A 19,152-nucleotide genomic window follows, 5' to 3' on the forward strand; every position below is an offset into this window, starting at 1 on the left:
ATACGCCATCATCTTTGTCATGGGATGAATGCAAATTGTGCTTAGAAATTGAAGGGCTTGATCCTCATCTTTCACAAGCCAGTTTAAAAGACTTCAGGGAAGAGAAACATTTCTCCCTCATCTCCCTATAATGCAGCGTGTAGAAATACACTGAGATAATGTGTAGGCATTTACTGAAAATTATTACAGCTTCTAACCTTTGCTAACAAGTTCCAGGGCTAGGTAATTGATTATAAAAATGAAACCGCATTTACCATTTGCTAACTTCTGATAAGCAGCAGCTATATAATTGATTCTTGCTTTCAGTATGCATCCAGTTGCGCTGATATGAAAGCCTGTCTGTGAAACATTGATATTTTATCTAACATTTCATCTGTTAGGCTGCCTACTTTCCCTCTATGAATGAAGACTGAACTAGAATGGCCACAAAAAATTATATTGAGTACTTCAGTGTATTTGGTGTTATTACTAGGTAAATGACCCAAGACAAAATGAAATGCAAGGTTATCAGAAGTTACTACTTTCCTGAGAGGCAATCTAGGAGTCAGGAGCAATCATTAGTCATTGTCTCACAAGTCTCCCAAGCAGATCTGTGTCACAGAAATCTGGAAAATCTCATAATCCTGTGTTTCTCCTGGCACTGAGACTGGACAGAGCACCCAGAGCTCTGGCAGGACCCAAAGGGAATGGGCATGCTACTTCCACAGCTCTGAAGATACAGACAGATGTCCATCTCCCCATCACTTTTCAATGGCTTTCAGAAGACATACAAAAAACACTCGACTTTATTTCTTACACTTACTCTCAAGTTCTCTGCCTTCCCTTCTCCTTTCTTCTTTCAACTTCTGTTCTCCTTTTTTCTCCATGTGCTTATGGAAAAATAAAAAGCTGTAACTCCTTTAACACATTTCCTCTATTAAACATCAGCAACAGTGAGATTTCACCCATCCTCTGTTTTCTCCTTCAACACCTGCAAAAGGACTCTGAGGCACAGTTTGGTAGACAAATTCTGATTAATTAACTGTATCAGAATAGTCTGCTAATATAAATACAGCTCACATCAGCATGTATATTCTTGCCAGCATAACAAACAATTCTCCCTCCTTCTTCCTCTCCCTTGATTTGCTTTGACAGTGCAGTCTGCTCATGTAAGCACATCCATGCTAGTGCCTAGGCTAGTATAGAAGCATCAGGGAAACATACATTATATTCTTCAGCAATGTGACCCTCTAAAAATACTTCCTTTAAAGTTTGTAAGATAATTAGCCCTGATCATTCCACCTGATACTTTATTTGATGTTTCTTCTCTAGATCTCCACCAAAAAACAAAGTTTGTGTTTAATGTCCAACAGGGAAAAAAGAAGAGCATCCTTCCCTCCTTTACATCATCTCCTGCTGGCTTAGAGCACAAGGCTCTCCACATGGTCACTCACACAAATAGGTCAAGGCAAAGAACTCTGAATCCTCATCACGTTCACTTCTGATGGACTCAGACTTCCTTTGCAATTTACAACTGATCACTCTTCTCCATGCCTTAATTATTCCTAGACTGGGAAATTCTGCAATCAAACAACACTGAGGTGTTTGAGATGACAGATGAGTCTGTGATTAAAAGATTCACATTGTCATGCTATTATAGGTACAGTTAGAGCAAGGAAAAAAAAAATGTTTAACCCCGTTCAGGTCTTCACTCCCAATTCTTTATTTAGCTTATGCACAAGTTCAAGCAGAAAGCACCATGCCTAAAAATCAATCTTCCACTGACGTGCCTGTCTGCTGCAAAGAGAACAGGGCACACACTGGTGTTTAATAACTCCCACTTTCTCCCAGTAAACTTTTTATAGGTCTTGCTGCCTATCACAATTTTATGCACTGTGAGCCAAGATTTTACACATTTCCACTTATGTCAAGACAATTTTTTAATGGTTTAAGTCTCTTGTAGCTAGTCGTGGTGATCCTTCTTTCACCTACATTTTACAGATAAGCTCAAATTATAATTATTTATTTTAAATAGCAATAACAATAAAGCACTACAATATCTTGTTGAAAAGTGGAACACAACACATGAATGGGACTACATCTGAATTAGTCTACACTGCAAAATAAACAAGTAATCATCACAGGATTTGATAGCCATGCATTTAAACATGTTCTAATCTCAAAACTAATAAGAAAGCGTAACTATAAAAATAGATCTCTCATGTTAAGTCTCATAAAAGTCTCAAAACTGTAAATCTGCTTTAAAGGATTTCCTCACATTTTAATTAACAATCATAAAAATATTGTGATGAGATAATCTCAGTTTATATAGAAGCATTTTCTCCATTTAAAATTATACTCAAGAAAGCTTAGTAAGCTGCACATTCCCTGCTGACAGTCACAAAAAAAACCCATCCTTTCTCATATATTATACTGAATATATGGAAAAATCATGTGCACGCAATTTAAAAACGGAGGCTTAAAAGTCAGTCGAAGAGGTGAACTTGTATCATACTCAGGAAGACTGTATAAGATCAAACCCCTACCTAAACCTTTTCTTTGCAAGCCGTGCTAGCCAGACATCTTCTGCAAGGAGCAGAAAGATGCTGTGACTTGCAGACAGTATCGAGCATTCTAACAGTCTCTACGCCATCACTTACGGCTTACCATGTCCTCCTGGGCCCCCTCTGTAAGGATCCTGCTACATCTAGCCTAAAAATCAGGTCCTAAAGAATATATTTAAATACTTCAATAATTTCAAAACTGGATATTCAAACACAGGCTGGATCACGGCCCAGAACTCTTGCCCTGGCTCAGTTTCTGGGTTTTCTGACTTCGCACAATTGCTGTTGTAGGTTTACAGTGTCTGTCAACTACCAGAGTCTGATGCTCCCTACCTCAGTCCTAGATGCAGCCTGAAAAGGCTCAAACTAGAAAAATGGTTGATAGTTGCAGTTTCAGCAGCAGTGGGTCATACAGCTATATTTGTTACAGTGTTCATATTAAACAACTAATGTTACATTTCATCGGAATTGGTAAAAACTTGATGTAAGAATATGGACTGCTTTGCTCTAGAGATGAGAGTTTCTTGACCACCTTGAACGACAACAGTGTAAGGTACATGCTACCCCAGAGAACATTTGATGGCTTAACAGGATGGAGGCAGTCATGAAGGTCATGCAGCAATTGCGCTCCGCATATGACACCCTTTCCTTGACACATTACCTCATACACCAAGCCTCTTAAGATGACTGGAATAAAACATTCAGGGTTCCCCCCTACCAAAAAAAAAAAAAAAAACAAAACCAAAAAAAACCCCAAAACTGTTAGCATGAACAGCTTAACAGCTTTTCAGTTTGTCTGTACCAACCCAAGAATGGAGAGTGGAAGTCGTCCAGAAAGGCTGTGTTAGTACAGGCAGTTGCCCTACAAGCAAAGGCCACGTAAACCCAGGGTAGGAGCACTTCAGCTCTGAGAAATCCCTGTGGGGAAGCAGGTATCTTTGAGGCACGAAATAACACTGAATTGTATGGCTGACAAGAGGGGAACATAAAGAGCCAAGTACAGTGGTGTGGCAGTACACTGTCTCAACCAAGGGGGACAGCCTGCTAATTACAGCAGGTGAAAGGAAAGGGAGGAGAACAGAATAACTGCAAAACCCAGGAGAGACCGTGGAGGTACAGACAAGGAAAAGCAGGCACTGTGTATCTTCAAATAGGGTTTTCCCCCTCTCTCTAGTGCCTTCTCTACCTGCTTGTGCTCCTCTCCCTCAAAATACTCTTATCAAAGGGTTCTCGTTAAGCCTGCCATTTTCCAGAAAGCTTCCTTCTCTTCCTCCACAACTCATTTTACTTGCAAGCAAAAAATCCAGCTGCCTTTTCTGTGCGGATGACTTGCCTCCTCCAGCCAGATTTCTGCCTCCACAGGCCTGCCGGCCACACAGGGGAAAGAGGCAGCACACTGGCTCTGGGCCCTCGGATTCCTTCCTCCTGCACACCCACCTCTTCAGCGGCCCTGGATGTGACGAGCCGGATCTCAAAGCTGGCTTCCCCTCAGGTTCAGCTGTTCTCCAAAAACTCACACCCACAAGATGTGCAGGTCTCTCACTGAAACATGTAAGCTACAGCTCCTCCCGGCCATCAAAATGGCTACTCCCTCCGGCCCAGGCAGCGCCTTTCTACAGGCCTTCCCAAATGAGATTTCAGCCTTCCCACTCTCGGTTGAAGACCCTTTTCCATGGTTTATCCATATTATTTCTTTTCACAGGTCTTATGGGTATACCTGCTTTAACACACGAAGTAGGCTATTTGCCTTTTATTTGTGTATACCACTCCCTGCAGAGATGCTGATCTGTGTCTTCGGCTCGATCATCAGTTACTGACAGCAAACTTCTCTTTCAGCTAGTTCATATGTGATCCAGTCAAAAATATTTGCTTACAGAGCACTGAGAGAAAACTGAACTTTTAAGCATTAAACCAATCCATCTTGCTTTTCACATTAATACGCCCTGTCAAAGATTCAGAATGCTGCTCTTACAATCCTAAATACTCTAGCTTTCCTTAATTGTTCTCCCCTCTAAAGCCTTTGCTCTCCAAAACCTACATATCAGAGAACATACTAGTCAATGACACAATGAAGTTTGGCAAACAATAGGCTAGCAAAAAATATTTTCTCAGCCTGAAATATTCCCAAACATCTTTTGATATTCAAGTGCACTTCACAAATCAAAAATGCCTCTACTATGCTGTTTTCTTTAAATCAAAGATCTTTGACCTTCTTTTTTTTTTCTTAAACATCAGATGCTAAAAGAATAAAAATCAGTGGGTAAGAATTTCAGTGTTCCATTTTTGTATCTTTTTCCCTTTTCTGTGATCTTGGAAAGACAAGTTCAGACTTGCCTCCAAATAAAATGGCTGAAAAGCAGCAACTTTTCCAGCGTGAATCTGCATGCCGACTCACTTCACAAAATTTTAAACTTCCACTCACATGTGTCATCAGTAGAAGAGATCACAGCTGGCAATACGCAGAATACAGCACCTAGAAGGCATAGTTAAAGCCCACACAAGGGCTTAAGTCCCAGGGCTAAATCATGCAGCCGTTGATGCTCTTCAGCTGCAGCAGTAGCTGCTGGTGCCGGCTGACACTGCCAGGCTGCCTTGAGAGTCACGGAACAGCCTAGCCCTTTCCTGCAACAGAGGGAAGAAATACTTTCTCAGAGGAATCACTGCTCCTGCTCCAAGTCCTGGCGGGAGTTGGACCTCCCTAAGCTTTCTGACCTGGACAGGTGCTGTTCAGGCTCAGATCACACAGTAATTCCCACCCTCTGAGCCTTGCAGGGCAAAGTTTGGCTATGCCGACACAGGGGAAACTCTTTAACATACAATCCGTCTAGTACATCTGCAAATATAATTTGCACAAGGTTAAGCACTGCGGACTCACAAACAGCATGTTGGCAATAGCAATTACCAAGGATGTGCATCCATTGCAGAAGCAGCCCATATAAAATTTTCTAGTCTTGCAGCTGCAACTCCAGTATTACCAAGCAGCCAGAGGCCGCAAAGTGTTCACTATGTTGAAGTGTAGCTCAAGCAAATGCCACGATGCCACAAGAAACAAAATAAAATCATTTTTTCACCACTGGAGTACCAGAGTTTAGGTTAGACCTTTCAAATCCTCTTAATGAAATGCGTGCTTTGGTACTCCCACCCTGGCTTAACAGCCCAGGAGTGCTGACATGTCCAAGGGCAAAGGGGCTCTCCCAAGCCACTTTCAGTGCCAATTCACAACACTTTGCTTCTGTCTCTAAACACCACTGTTTGAAAAGCTTGCCATCCATTGCCACTTACTCCAGAGACCACTGATCACTTTCCTCTTTCATTACATGATATTAAAAAAAAAAAACAAAACCCGATCCTCAACCCACATCCAGTCCCCAGTCTTCCCTGAGCAGATGGAATCAAAGAAACTTTGTGGTTTTTTTTTTTTTTTTCCTTAAAAGTTGCCATTGAGGAAGATAATGGGAAACTGCTAAGCCAAGCATTTTATTAGCAGATGGAAGATTTAGATTTTAACCTCACACCTGGAATTAATGCAAGCATGGACAATTTTTTTTTTCTAGTACCTATCCTTCTCTTCCTTCCTAGAGTAATGGTCTACCTTTAAAGAAAGAAAAAAAAACCCAAACCAACAAAACCCACCAAATACCCCACCAAGAAACCCCATCTAGACTTTATGAAAACTTTCAGCAATAAAAAGATTTTTCACTGCAATACTCCCCTTAAAACTTCTATTACCATTTCCAGTTAACAGGGTCCCTCAAGTTTTATGTAGAGTTTACCACACTGCCACAGAACTTGCAGATGATGAGCCACCAACCTGTTTCTGTGGTTATGAAAAAAGTCTGTGCCATACAGTATGTCCAAAAAAGTAACAAAAATTTATTGTTTCACGAAGAGAGCCTTCTCACAAGGAATCATGGTCCCCACTAAGCTCAGTGCTCTGCTCTTTCACAATTACATGAAAAGCTTCTGAGAACAATTATTGCTGTTTAGAGATGATGACACCTCAAAGAAAGACTAGCAACCAGATGAAAAGCAAGAAAAAGCAAGCTATTTATCAGGCTTTTGTGAATTAGAACCCACAACTAAGACAGGGCAGCCCACCATACCAAGATGGCTAGGTTTTTATATATACTTATGCAAAACTTCCAAACGTGAAGCTTATTCATGACCCTTGGGAGCAACCATATATAAAACCGTAATAATAATTCACACCAAGAAACAGTTTAAAAGCACTACTTCTGCCAGAAAAATTAACAAGGTTTTGGGCTGAACCATCAACTTCAGTCTTCAGAACTACTCCCACATCTAATAAAACTGGACTGTGAATTCCAGCTAAAAATGATTCACCTGCCTCTTCTCCTCCGGGTGCAGATATCATCCCTCACAACACTCTGCTTCTTTCTGGATAAAGCTTCTGGCAGCTCACACTCACCCATTCAGCATTCATTAAAGAAACACACTGCGTTATTCATTCCTCCATGCCCTGTGCCACGGATGTAATGGAAAGAGAACCAAAGATCACAAGCATACAAAGTATGCTGAAGCCCATCCTTCCTTATCACTGCTGTAATTGCAGACAGACATAATGATTAAAGAAGTGACCCACAGAATGCTTTGCACACCATTCAGAGCAAGCGAAAAAATGTGATGCCCTAAAGTAAACAGATACATCTCTGCAGCAGTTCACAGCATAAGCATGACCCCAGCAAAAGGAGAGGATTTCTCATGTTTGGAAGGAACACAGACCCTTCCCTCCCCCTGTTACGCAGTGGAAAGGCAGCACCACCACGGACACTACAGGTGACCACCATTACAGAAAGTTTCTGACTTCTGTCTCGAGCTGCATGCTGTCTAAGAGTAACTGCAAAGCTGCCCTGGCCAAGCCACGCTGCACATCCCTGTCTGTGGGATGAGGACAGACAGCAGGCTCTGCTGAGCCTAACGCTGCCAGCATGCCCCAACACCCAGCTACATCCCCACTTCCACAAGACCTCTGAAAAAACACAACTCTCACTCCCCCCGCCCTTATCTCTTTGGCTTTCAGGCAGATGTTATGCATCTCTTACGGCCCTCTGATATACCAACATTTTGATACATAGGCCAGAAAGTTTGCCCTCCTTGGTCCCACAGCAGCCTCCTTGTGGCTGCAGACACCAAGGCCTTATGGCTGTTTTGAGATAAGGAAAGAACTCACTTTCTAACAAAGCAGGTATACACTATGTAAGATGCATAGAAGATGCCAAATAAATTCTGTGAATCTAAATGAAAAAATGACTAACATGCTTCTTCTACATCCACGGTTATCTCCTCTGCAACATGCCACTTATTTTCCAGAGCCTGAAAAGCTTTAGACTCCTCCCCCTACCACTCCCATAAGCTTTGCAGGAGTTCTGGATTTAACACTGTACAGTACTTAAGAAAGTGATAAGCAGTGACAAGAAATGACCCGCAGACACAACTGAGTCTGGATGAAATACAAGAACCTGACCTCTACCAAATCTGCAGGTGAACTTTCAGAAGCCTCACTCCGACATCAGAGATTCACGTAGACACTTTGGAATTTGCTGCAGTGGGGCACCACACATTAACTGGGGTTAAGCCTTTAGGGTAAAGGTTATGCTAAGGACTTAAACTTCAAAGCTAAAACAGAACCTCATCCAACAGTAGTGTGATGAACAAGGTCAAACTGAACCGTGGAGCAGTTACCCCTCCAAAAGGCAAAGCCCTGTTACAGAAGCCATGTCAAAACCTAAACTACTAAAGCAAAACATGTTCTCGAAGTTTTAAATATTTCACACAAAAATCCCACACTTATATTGGCAACAAAGATGAAAAACAAACTTATGCAACGTGAAGTCACTGTCATTATGTACTTTACATTGGTGACTGTTTCAAATCTTGGAACTGTCTGCACAGCAAGCTCTGCATTACTAAGAGTTCTTGTCTGTGCAGAAACACAACAGTAAGAAATACAATTCACTCAACTAAACTGAAAGCTGGTGGGACATTCGTAACACTGACTTCCTTATTGCTTCTATGTGTAGTTAGGGCTCAGGATTAGTGGTAAGTTGTACAGTAGTTTGAGAACTGAGGAGTAATGTTAAACAAACCTGACAAAAATCTCCATCATGAATTTAAGTTGGAAAAATTATCCCCTTTCTAACCTTTCAAGCTGTCAAGTGTAATATGCAAATGTTTTCTTGATTTACGTCACCAGTTGTCAGCACACTGCTTTGTTGGCGGTGTCAGAAACTTTCAAGTTCCCCAATTTGAGAACGCAAATCCCATAATGCTGTGTTAATGAGTGAATTTTAAGGTAATACTTACCCTATCATCTTTTCTATATGCAAGCACTTGTTATACAATTTGATGTGCAGTATCAAGAATGAAGGAATTGATTCAGAATCCTTCTCTCTTCTGAAGTTACACAGCTACACTGAAGTTCCCCAAATCCTGCCTAAATATTCCATTCTTCATCCTTCCTTTTCTGTTCCATGTAAGGCTTTATAGGTAAAGGCCATTAAGATAATCTCTGCTCTCCAAAACAACTAGAATAAACTAACAAACGTGACTATCTGGATGAGTCACAATACACACTTCACTAGATGCATGTTGGTTTCTACATTTCATAATAAAAAATCCTATGCCAAAATGGAGTAATACTTAGACTATTACTACAGATAATTCAGAAACTGCAATTAAAAAAATGCATTTTACAAATAACATTAAAACCTCATGCTTGCCTTCAACTGTCCATTTTTAAGCCCACTTCAAACCACTCTCTGTAAGCTACTGAGTTACAGAGCCTTACATGAACATTCACCATTTCACTCCACTGATAAACTGCATCAACCCTCTCTTGTCATTCTAAAATATGACCCTTAGCAATTCTTCCTGGCCAGCATGATAAACTCAGTCATCTCAGCAGTGAGTTCTTGAAAAATAAGCTGTTCTACTTTCTAAAGAAAACCCCAGAAACTCACATAAAGGAAAAAAAAAAAAACAAAACAAAACAAAAAAAACACCTGAAATATGTCAATCAGTTGTATAAAACATCACATGTAAATCTAGCTGTATACAAGCTACATCTATTTTGTTATCCAGTATTTATGGTTATTTTCTCTAGTTAAATTGAAAAATTAGGAAAAAAATATGCAACTTCTGCAGTAAGTTACAGTATAAATGGCATTTGTACAAGACTTATCTGATTGAAGAATAATGCCGAGTTCATTAGAAGTTTACATAAAGGCAACTTGATTTTAAGAATTTATGTGGTTTTTTTTTTTTTTAGAAGGGGCTAGTCCTTAATGGGGTTTCATAATTAGCGTCAAAATAGTCTGATAAGAAATAACGTTTTTTAAAAAATCCACGAAAAATATAAAATCCTAGGCCTGCAGAACAGTTATCAGCTTTCTCTATGCTCCTGTTTCTGTATTAGAGACATGGAATGGGTTAAAAGCATACCAGCACATACCTAAGCTGGCTTTCTTTTACAATAGCCCAGAATCCAGACTCCGTTTACAGAACGGCATACATATTTCAATTTTCCTTTATGATCCTAGAAGAATTTACTGAAAGAATCGCTTCTGTTAAATAAAGGTCCTACTTAATCCATCTTACTGGAATCATTCTACCATTCTCTTGCCACAACAGTTTATCTCGTGCAATCATTCCCTTATCCTGTTTGTACCCTATTTCATGCAACACCTCTCTTGGCTCATTTCATCCCTGGAAAGTACCCTCTTTTTATTCTAATTCTTTTTAAGTTTCTCCATTGAGCTCCCCCCTACCTCAGACAAGGAAAGGTCATTTAAAAACCTGATTCTGCAATGTATCCGTTTAAAATACACACAATGCCTAGCTGCTGGAGAGAAGTATCTCTAATTGAGTTGTCTTTTTGGGTTTGTCTATTATGTGGTTCAGATTTGCCCTTCCTTCTCCTTCATGCAACAGGAAGCCTGTGATGAAAGTAAGATGCTTTCAGAAACAAAGCCTGACACCATGGAACACTGCAAAGAAACAAAGACTTTTAACGTAACTTTCAAGCTGAAATCAGAGGTCTGGGAAGAGCAGAGATACGCTGCTTCTAACAGTAAGGTAGCGGAGCTCCCTCTATTGAATTAGCTGCCAATATGTCTTCAAGTTTAAAAGATGCCAACTATGGTCAGAATCAGTGTTCTGTTAGAAAACCAAAACTGTTCAGCCCAGACAGCTGGGAAGCACCCATCAGGTATACTGCATAGAGAGTGCTAGCTGAGGGAAGGGGCCAGCCACCACTCAGAGATTCTGACACCAACCTGCCAGGGCTTCAGCCCTGGGGACTTCTGCTGTCCATGAGACCTGAGAAGATGGTTAGAATTTGACTGCTGTTTGAGCGCTTTCCCTCAACAGCAAAGTTGCCCTGACCAACACCTGTGTTTAATGATGCCGGGAGGTGCGAAAGATGGGGCTACCACAGCACAAAATGCAACGCATGAATACAGTTCAAGCATTTGAAGTTTTTCTTCACAATAAGGTGTTAACTATACACAGTTCAACTTAACTGAAAACAGATGATATGGATATATAGACCACTGAAACACTCATTAAATCACCGAACGTACCTTTTGCTTGTTATCAAGGGAACAGATTAATATTTCAATTGCTATTGAAAGCACTTCAAATGCTTTCTAACCAAACTTTATAGAACTGTTCTAACTAACCCCTGATAACCTCTAAAAATCATACCCTAAAGCTGCAGGCGTTCTCTCTCACTCTCCACTGTTTTATCACTGTCTCCCTTTTTTTAACTCCCAGAAGAGGCATATTTCTTATCAACAACATAAATACCAGTCCAGTAGAAGCAGCAGTTGTTTTAATAAGTAAATATTTATTTGCCTTTCTGGAGACCTATATGCACGGTAAGAAAAGCAATTTAATCTTTTGAGGAATATCTGCCTAGTTTAAGAACCTTCACTTCAGAGGAGTAGATTAACATCTACTGATGTAGGACTGACAGTGATTCAAGCCATTCTCAGTAAAACACATTGAGGAAGAAGAAAAACAAAAGAGAACCAAAAAAGAAAGGAAGAAACTTGATCCAATCGCTGCCAGTAGTGGACTGTCAGCATACTTGTTGTACTGCAATCTCCTCTCTAAAAGATGAGATTAATTTTCAAGCATATTAAAGACAGGAATGTACAGCCTCCTTTAATATTCATCCTGCTCTTATTAAAGAAAAGATACCAAAATAAAGAACGTATAGGTCAAAGCCTTGTCTTCAGGGGAGATAACGCTCAACAATTTCAAATCAAGGGGAGTTGTTAATATTCAGTTTTTCCTGGAAAAATCATGTTCTGCTCAAGTCAATTCTAATTATCACCCTACAGCATTTACCATTCTTGAAGAGTCTCTCGTTTGAGCATCAGTGCATGGAAGTGTAACTATTTTTCTTGAAAGCAGAGAACTCGAGAGAAATCAGCACATTACAACAGGTCCTCAGTTCTCTTGCAAGTGTGGCCTTGCAGTTTACGTGCATTTTCTAATAAAAATGATTGTATTACCAGAGGAAAAAAGCTATACGCTAGCCAACCTGGAGGAACCTTGAGGACCACTGAACAGCCAGCCTGAAGATTATGTTTCAGATATGGTAGTATCTCTCAAAAAACAGTATGTAAAGTCTAAACTAGGCATACAAAAAAAGAACTAAATAAGACCATACTAAAAAACCATACGATTAGTGATGCAAAAAAAAAAAGAGTTCCCACAATCAACATGGTAGTATTAGAAAACCACCACCTTCCATGTATGAAACATCAGTGGAACAAGCCCTGCAGACTAGACCTTGGGCCAGTTTATCTGTGACCATCCTGCTGATGGTCACGTAGCACAGGTCACAAAAATGGGAAACTGAATATTGATCATCTACTCTTAGGATATCCAATTAACAAATTATAGCTCCTACAAAGTTAGCACGTTCAGTCTCTCAAGTGTTAATAGGCTCAAAGCATGTACAGGTAGGCCTGGCTCCTCCTTAACCATTTCCTACTCAGCAATCTGCTTTCTTTTCACTCAACCCATCCAAAACCACTTCAACAAAAAATACTCTCCAGAAAGTCCCTGTGGTAGGAACCTAAGAAGAGCCCATGGTGGTGTGATGTGGTATGACTGGCTAACACATTAAAATCATTGCCACAACAGTAATGCTTGACTTTGTATGAGATCTTTCTGCACCATATGTAATCAGATATGACATCACGGAAATCTGCAGTGAGAATTCTTATAATTTAAGACTACAAGTCATGCTACAGAATTAGGATATCTGTAAGACAAAAAGAGAAGACAGGTTTATCCTGATCACACAGATGTAATTTGCATTATGTAAAACTTTTAATGCTATCTTCTTTATTTTCCCCTTCACGTGTCACCTTACATAAATATTTAGAGATTCTGTTCCCCAAAACTTTCTGCTGTAATTAAACCAACAAATGGCTTGACTTTTACTACAAAGACAGTTGAAACTATTTACCCTCGGATTACACATTAGCATCCTAGGTTGTTTTCAGGAAGCAGAATGGATGGTCCTGCAAGGAAAGGTATTACTCTTACACAGGCTGGAAAGTAGAAATAAGATATCTTGGAATTAAATATGACCTATGACAGAGATATTTATTTCATGAACATAACAACATATATTTTCTCCAGTAAAAATCAATGGGCTGAAATTTAAGAGATTTACAGACCAGGATGATTTCTGTCGTTGCCCTCTGCTTTATGAGAAGCGCTAGAAACCCAACACAGAAAGGGAGAGGACAAGAAGAAAAATAATTTATGCTGAGATACTTTTCTAGCATATTCACACCAAAAGGAAAGGAAAAAAAAAAAAAAAAAGATTTTTAAATATATCAAACACTCCCTAAAGCAAACAATTTAACAACTTATAGCTCACTTGAGTCTGGTTTTGCTGCCTGTGTACTGGACCTCAGACACAAAGCATATAAAAAAAAAATATATATATACACACATACACACGGTGCATATGTTTCCTGACTTCAGTTTTAGAAAACCCATGCAAACTTCAGACCTTAATACAGAAAACCAGTTTCCCTAGATCAATGTCACACCAGATATACCAAGAAAAAAAAACATTGTCAGGAATGAGAACACAGTAAGCTCATGTCATGTGAATGAAAAGAATACATATTACAGTCTCACTACCCAGAGGCAATAAAGCAATATGTAACAAGTCATTAGTAATAAAACATACTATGACAGACTGAGTTTCACAGTTGTAATTTACCAGAAAGCAGGGGGAGGGGGAAGCTTTACAAAGGTCATTATGAGCTCCTGATTAAGAGCTGACCTTCTTTTCACATATAGTTATTTCCTGTAGAAAACTGTAAGATTTCAATTGGTGTTCTCATTTAGTCTGACCTAGTCTCCTAGTACCAAATGCAGACTTGGATCCCCTTCCCTTTTTTTTTTTAATCCTCCTAAGTAGGAAGTATATTCTGTGAAGAAAGAAACTCAGAATTTCTCATAGGAGTCCCCAGTCAGCTTCAATATCACTGGAGATATCTACACCTGATGCATATCAACTTTTAATATGCTTTTAATATCTTATCTATTGCTTTCTATATGCAAACCTGAAATGGAACTCCCAAAAGCCAAGCACCATGATAGAGTAATAAATCCAGAATTTGATGTAGATGATAGCAAATTATCTATCACCTAAAATAGCTGAGATCACATTTCTTTCTCCGTGCTAAATCTACAGTAGTATCAAGACCTCTTTATAGACATTTTTGTATTTAAGTATCTTTTATACTCCTCAGAATAAACAAAGAGCTAGAGTCTTAAATCTTATATTGGGATTTTCAGGCATTTTCAGTACTGCAGTGAAGTTTCTAATGTGAGGTGGGGCTGGCTTCTCCCCACATGCATTTGCTTACACAGTTAGCCTGAGCTTCTCCTTGAGGGGGCAAGGAAGAAATGAAGAGCAGAAAGAACTAGGCAAATGGTTCTACCTCCAACCTATTTAGTCCATAGGTGGTCAAGTCACATCTTTTTATACACCTCCATCAACACAACCCTTGAGATAAAATATTTTATGGTTTCACGTTTCCTTCCATGGGAAAATGCAGACAGTCACACAATCAGCAAGATCATTTCATATTTACTGGGATAAATCTCTCCACAGGGGCCAAGTCTTGCTTCTCAGAAGCTGAGGTGCTTATCTCTCTGGATACTCCCCATGCCTTTAAGATTTCATAAAATGAACAATCTTTCCTGAAGATTTTCTCTACATCACAGAAACCAGTTTTCTTTGTAAGCTCTGCCGCTGAGACTGATATTTTTTTATGTCCTGCAGTGATTATACACTGTATTTGCCAAAGCAAACGCCTAGCAGAACAGCCTGACATATTGCTTATGGTTCCAACACTGCTTTTGGTTCTGCTCAGAGCTTTTTGACTATTTAATTGAAATTAAAGCACCGGCAGCCTTACTTTACTGCTATAGCTCGTTTTCTACTTAAGCTAGAGCTTGTACAAAATAAACATAACCACATCTTGTGAAAAAGGTCTGTTCTTATCTTCCGTTTCGATGAGAAGGTGCTGCCTGTAAATGGTTAACCGGAGAGCACGTAATAACAAGGCAGAGGCCAGGAATGAAAAAAACACCAACTCCCAACACTTCTGCAAACCCTCCGCTGTTGCAAAGGCAGGCACATACAGGCAGAGCCATTTCTTTAAGCAATACAAAATGTTACCACAGGCTGACGCTCTTTCTACAAGAATAATGAGACGGTCTCCGCGCTGAATGCAGAACTCCTCACTTCACAGCTTTTCCCTCAGACTTCACTTCCACGCTCAATATTTACAAAATACAGCCTACAAACGCCTCATGGCCAAAATACTCCCAGAACAATTAGGGTATTTACCACTCCCCGCGCCTTCCCGCGTCCCTAACGCCCCGAGAGGGTTTTCACGGAGCGGGGCGCGGGGAGAAGTTACCCACGCGAACCCGACCCACCGGAGCAGCCTCACCCCACGCCGCGCTGCCCGCGCCCGGGGAGGCCGGCAGCGGGGCTGCCCCCCACACCCCCCCACGCTTCCCGCGGCACCCCGCCGACGGCGCTCCCGGGGCACCCACCGGCCCCCGAGCAGCGGGGGGGGAGCGGCGGGCAGCCCCCCGCTCCGCGGGCACGGCCACGGGCGGCACGGCAGGCGGGGCGGGGAGGGGAGAAGCGGCCGAACCGCCGAAGTTGGAGGCGGCTGCCCGCGGAGACGCGCCCGTCAGCACCGGGAAGCGAAACGGGCGCCGCGCGGCTCTCCCCTATCGCGGGGGCAGCGCCCGGTGACAACGCGCCATCCCCCCCCCCCCCCCGCCGTGGGGGGGGGGGGAACCCCGCCGCCGCTCCCCACGGGGAAAAGCGAGAGCACCGCCGCTGCGCCCCTCACCGCTGGGGCAGCTCCTGCCTTTCCCTCAGGAGAGGCGGCACCAGCCCGCCCCGCCGGCCGCCTTCCCCGGGGGCAAGAGGGGACCAGCCCCCCGCCCGCCCGCACCCCGCCGAGGCGAAGCGGGGTGCGGAGGGCACCGAGGGCCGGGAGCGACACCACACACACACACACACACGCACCCCCCCCCTCCGGCGCACTGCCGCGCAGAGACCCCACGGTAGGTGCCGGGGCGAGCCGGCGAAGGGCGGGCGGGCACGGCCACCGGCGGCCCCGGCCTGCCCGCCCGCCCTCCGCCAAGTTACGCGCGGCCGGGACGGTCGCCCCTTCCCGCGGGCGGGCGCTCACCTGTCGGCGGGCAGAGGGCTGCGAGCAGGAGGCAGAGCAGCAGCAGCGGCGGCGGCGGCAGCGGGCGGCGGCGGCAGGAGGCGCAGGCGGCGGCGGCGGCGGCGGCGGGGGGCTCCATCATCCCGCCTGCCCGCGGCGGGACCGGGAGGCAGCGGCGGAGCGGGGCGGGCGCGCCCGCGGCGGGGGAGGAGGAGGAATGGGTGTGGGGGGGGTGGGTGTCTTCCCTCTCGCAGCCGAGCGCGGAGGCGACTTCTTGCCCCCCTCCGGGGCCGGGAAGCGGCGGCGGCGGCGGCTTTCCCCCGGCGGCGGGAGGAGCGGGAACTTCCCGGGCGCGGGCGGCGGAGCGGCCGCTCTCCCTTCCCGGCGCGCAGCGAGGAGCGACTCCGCACCGGAGCAGGTGGCGGCTTCCCTCTGGCAGCCGAGCGGCGCTCCAGGACTGAGAGCTGCGGCGGGAGAGGCGGGGCCGGGGGCGGCGGCGGCGGCGGCGGCAGCGGCAGCGCTGGCCCGGCCCCCCCCGTGCCCCCGCCCCCGCCGTCCCGCCACACGGCGCGCAGGCAGCGGGGCGGGGGGGGGCCCCGCGGGCGGCACCGGCCGCGCCCCGCCGGGCTGCGGCCGCCGGGGACCCCCCCCCCCACACACACACACACACAGACACTCTTCCCCCCCCCCCGGCCTGGCCGGGGGATGCGCCGCTGGGCAACGGGCGGCGCCCCGAAAAGCAGGGGCTGCGGCGGGGGGGGGGGGGGGGCTGCCTGCGGCGAGGGGGGGGCCTGGGCGGGCTCTCGCTGCGCCCGTCCCTCCTTTGCATCTGCGGGGGGCACGGATTCCTTTACTGGGTCTGTGGTCAGGGTGCCAGTACTTCAAATCAAAAGCAAAAGCAAAAAAAAAAAAAAAAAAAGCAGTGCCGTTACGTGTTTAGAAACGTGGTGGGTCCTGTGTTATGCTCTCCCTAGTCAACATGAAAAAAAAAAACAAAACAAAAACAAAATCAGATTCATCTGATTTAACTAATTTAGCAGAAGACTGGGTAAAGGGAAGGGAAAGGAACTCGCAACACTCTTCGCTGCATGAAGTAATGCGCTGAAGAGCAAAGGAGGGATCATCTCGCGCTCTGGAAATCGGCTGCCCTAAAGGTCAGAAAAATTCCTCGTCAAAGTAATGTAATGCAGAAGCCGCGCTTGGCTGCGCAGCGCTTGGTTCTCCTCCTGTTTTGGTCTGAGTAAGCAGTGCTGTTTCACAGAGAGGGAAGTGAGCGCCCTGAAGCCGCGCAGCAAGTTTCTCGGCTGACAGTACAGTGTGATCAACATGTAGCCCACGCTGTCATATGAAGGACGCCTGATGCCCAAAATCTAAAAATACACATATTGCACATCGTGTGGTCTCTCCAGAGGGACTTTCTAATAGTAAAATCCAAAGTGTCAAGTGCTTTACCTTACTTCACCATGTGATGATGTGAATTCTTAGACGGGAACTTCCCCAAAACTGCTGGAAATCAAGTACAAACTTAACCTGTCAGTTCTGCAAATGTATTTGCTATTCTCAAAACAATTTTCATGATGACTAACAACTAAGAACACTTAAACCCTACCATGATACAGAGTAGGTTTATCATAACACAGACTGTGTATTTTTTTCCTCATGTACTCTGCTTGTTTTCTGTGGAGTGGGGTAAGGATTTTTCACTTTTAGATCTTGAAAGCACTGTCTTGAAAACATCCTTCAGTTCTTCCATGTTGTTGTTGTTGTAATTATTATTATTTTCTTACTGTGTAAGCTATGTTATGCAATCATTTTAAAAAATATTTTGCCTTTTAAACTTACTGCTCAGCAGAGCTCTGTCATCCTTTCTCAGCGGATTTCTCTTTATGGTCATATTACTGAGCAGATTAAAAAAAAATACTACTTTTAGGATCAATAATCTTTTTGTCTTTGTGTTGAGGCCTATTAATGTTTTCCATTCAGTGGTTTTTTTCCTTGCATTTTTAAAAGCAGTAGAGTACTCAGTAGGGATATTTAGTATTTTTATTGCTGTAGAGCCTGGAGACGCCCTCAAAATCTTGAGGTTGTATAGAATTGCATTGAGATGACCACCTAGTTCAGTTCACAGTTGTATTCCTATTATGTTTCTGTTTTTTAACTTCTAGTGCTTTTAATAGTATGTGCTGGTTTTGCAACAACTTGGGGTCCATTACAAATTAAGGGCCCGATCCTGCCTTCTTTATTGATATGGGCAAACCTGTTGAAGCTAGTAGGCTTGTGGCTGGGAGAAAAGACAAAAAAGTCAAACTCTGAAAATTAACTGAGTGCAAACAAGCATAGAAGAGGAAAGGACTTAGAGACACAAATTCACTGGTGCTCTCAGTGTATGTTTTGTTTTAAACATGACAATGGTGAGACCAATTTGTATAAATAAAAATACATAGTTTGCTGGTTTAGGGAATTAAATAATGTCCAAGCACCTTGTTTTTAAAGCAGGTGATTAACTGTGCTTTCATTTGTAACAAAATAATGAATAGTATATATTTTCTGTCAGTGGGAGTGGGGATGAGGAAGTCTTGCGAATGTTGCAGACAATTTCCAGTGTCACAGTGCAGAGCTTAAAAGGCAAGCTATAGAGCCATACATTTCAAACAGGTAAACATACATAGTCATTTTACAATTTATGCTTAAAATAGTATTCAGAAAAAATATTTGATGACTATTTTGCTCTGAGATCAATACTGAACGTGTTGTTGAAAGTGTGTAAGAAATATGAGAAATTCGGAAGATTACATTAAGGACATAATACCTAAATCAGAAGTATGATTTGTTTAGGGTTTCCCTCACTC

General features: G+C 43.2%; 1 protein-coding gene and 1 long non-coding RNA gene across 3 annotated transcripts in view; one reads left to right on the forward strand and one right to left on the reverse strand.

Moving 5' to 3' along the window:
• The window catches only part of ALCAM (activated leukocyte cell adhesion molecule), a 122,524-nt gene extending 105,727 nt beyond the window's left edge, over positions 1-16,797 (reverse strand). The window contains exon 1 of one of the 2 annotated variants that reach the window (XM_042788750.1): positions 16,325-16,797. In XM_042788750.1, the coding sequence (XP_042644684.1) occupies positions 16,325-16,445 (121 nt within the window). In that variant the 5' untranslated portion in view covers positions 16,446-16,797. The remainder of the gene's footprint in view (positions 1-16,324) is intronic. The other variant, XM_042788749.1, reaches the window with a different exon arrangement.
• Positions 16,798-16,966: 169 nt separating this feature from the next.
• On the forward strand, positions 16,967-18,242 carry LOC116964737. The gene is made up of 2 exons (XR_004408911.2): positions 16,967-17,457; positions 17,565-18,242. It is a non-coding gene; the product is annotated as an uncharacterized LOC116964737 (long non-coding RNA).
• The last annotated feature ends 910 nt before the right edge of the window (positions 18,243-19,152 follow it).

The sequence above is a fragment of the Tyto alba genome, unplaced genomic scaffold, assembly GCF_018691265.1.
Source record: "Tyto alba isolate M040663 unplaced genomic scaffold, T.alba_DEE_v4.0 Super-Scaffold_14, whole genome shotgun sequence".
NCBI classification, from domain to species: domain Eukaryota; kingdom Metazoa; phylum Chordata; class Aves; order Strigiformes; family Tytonidae; genus Tyto; species Tyto alba.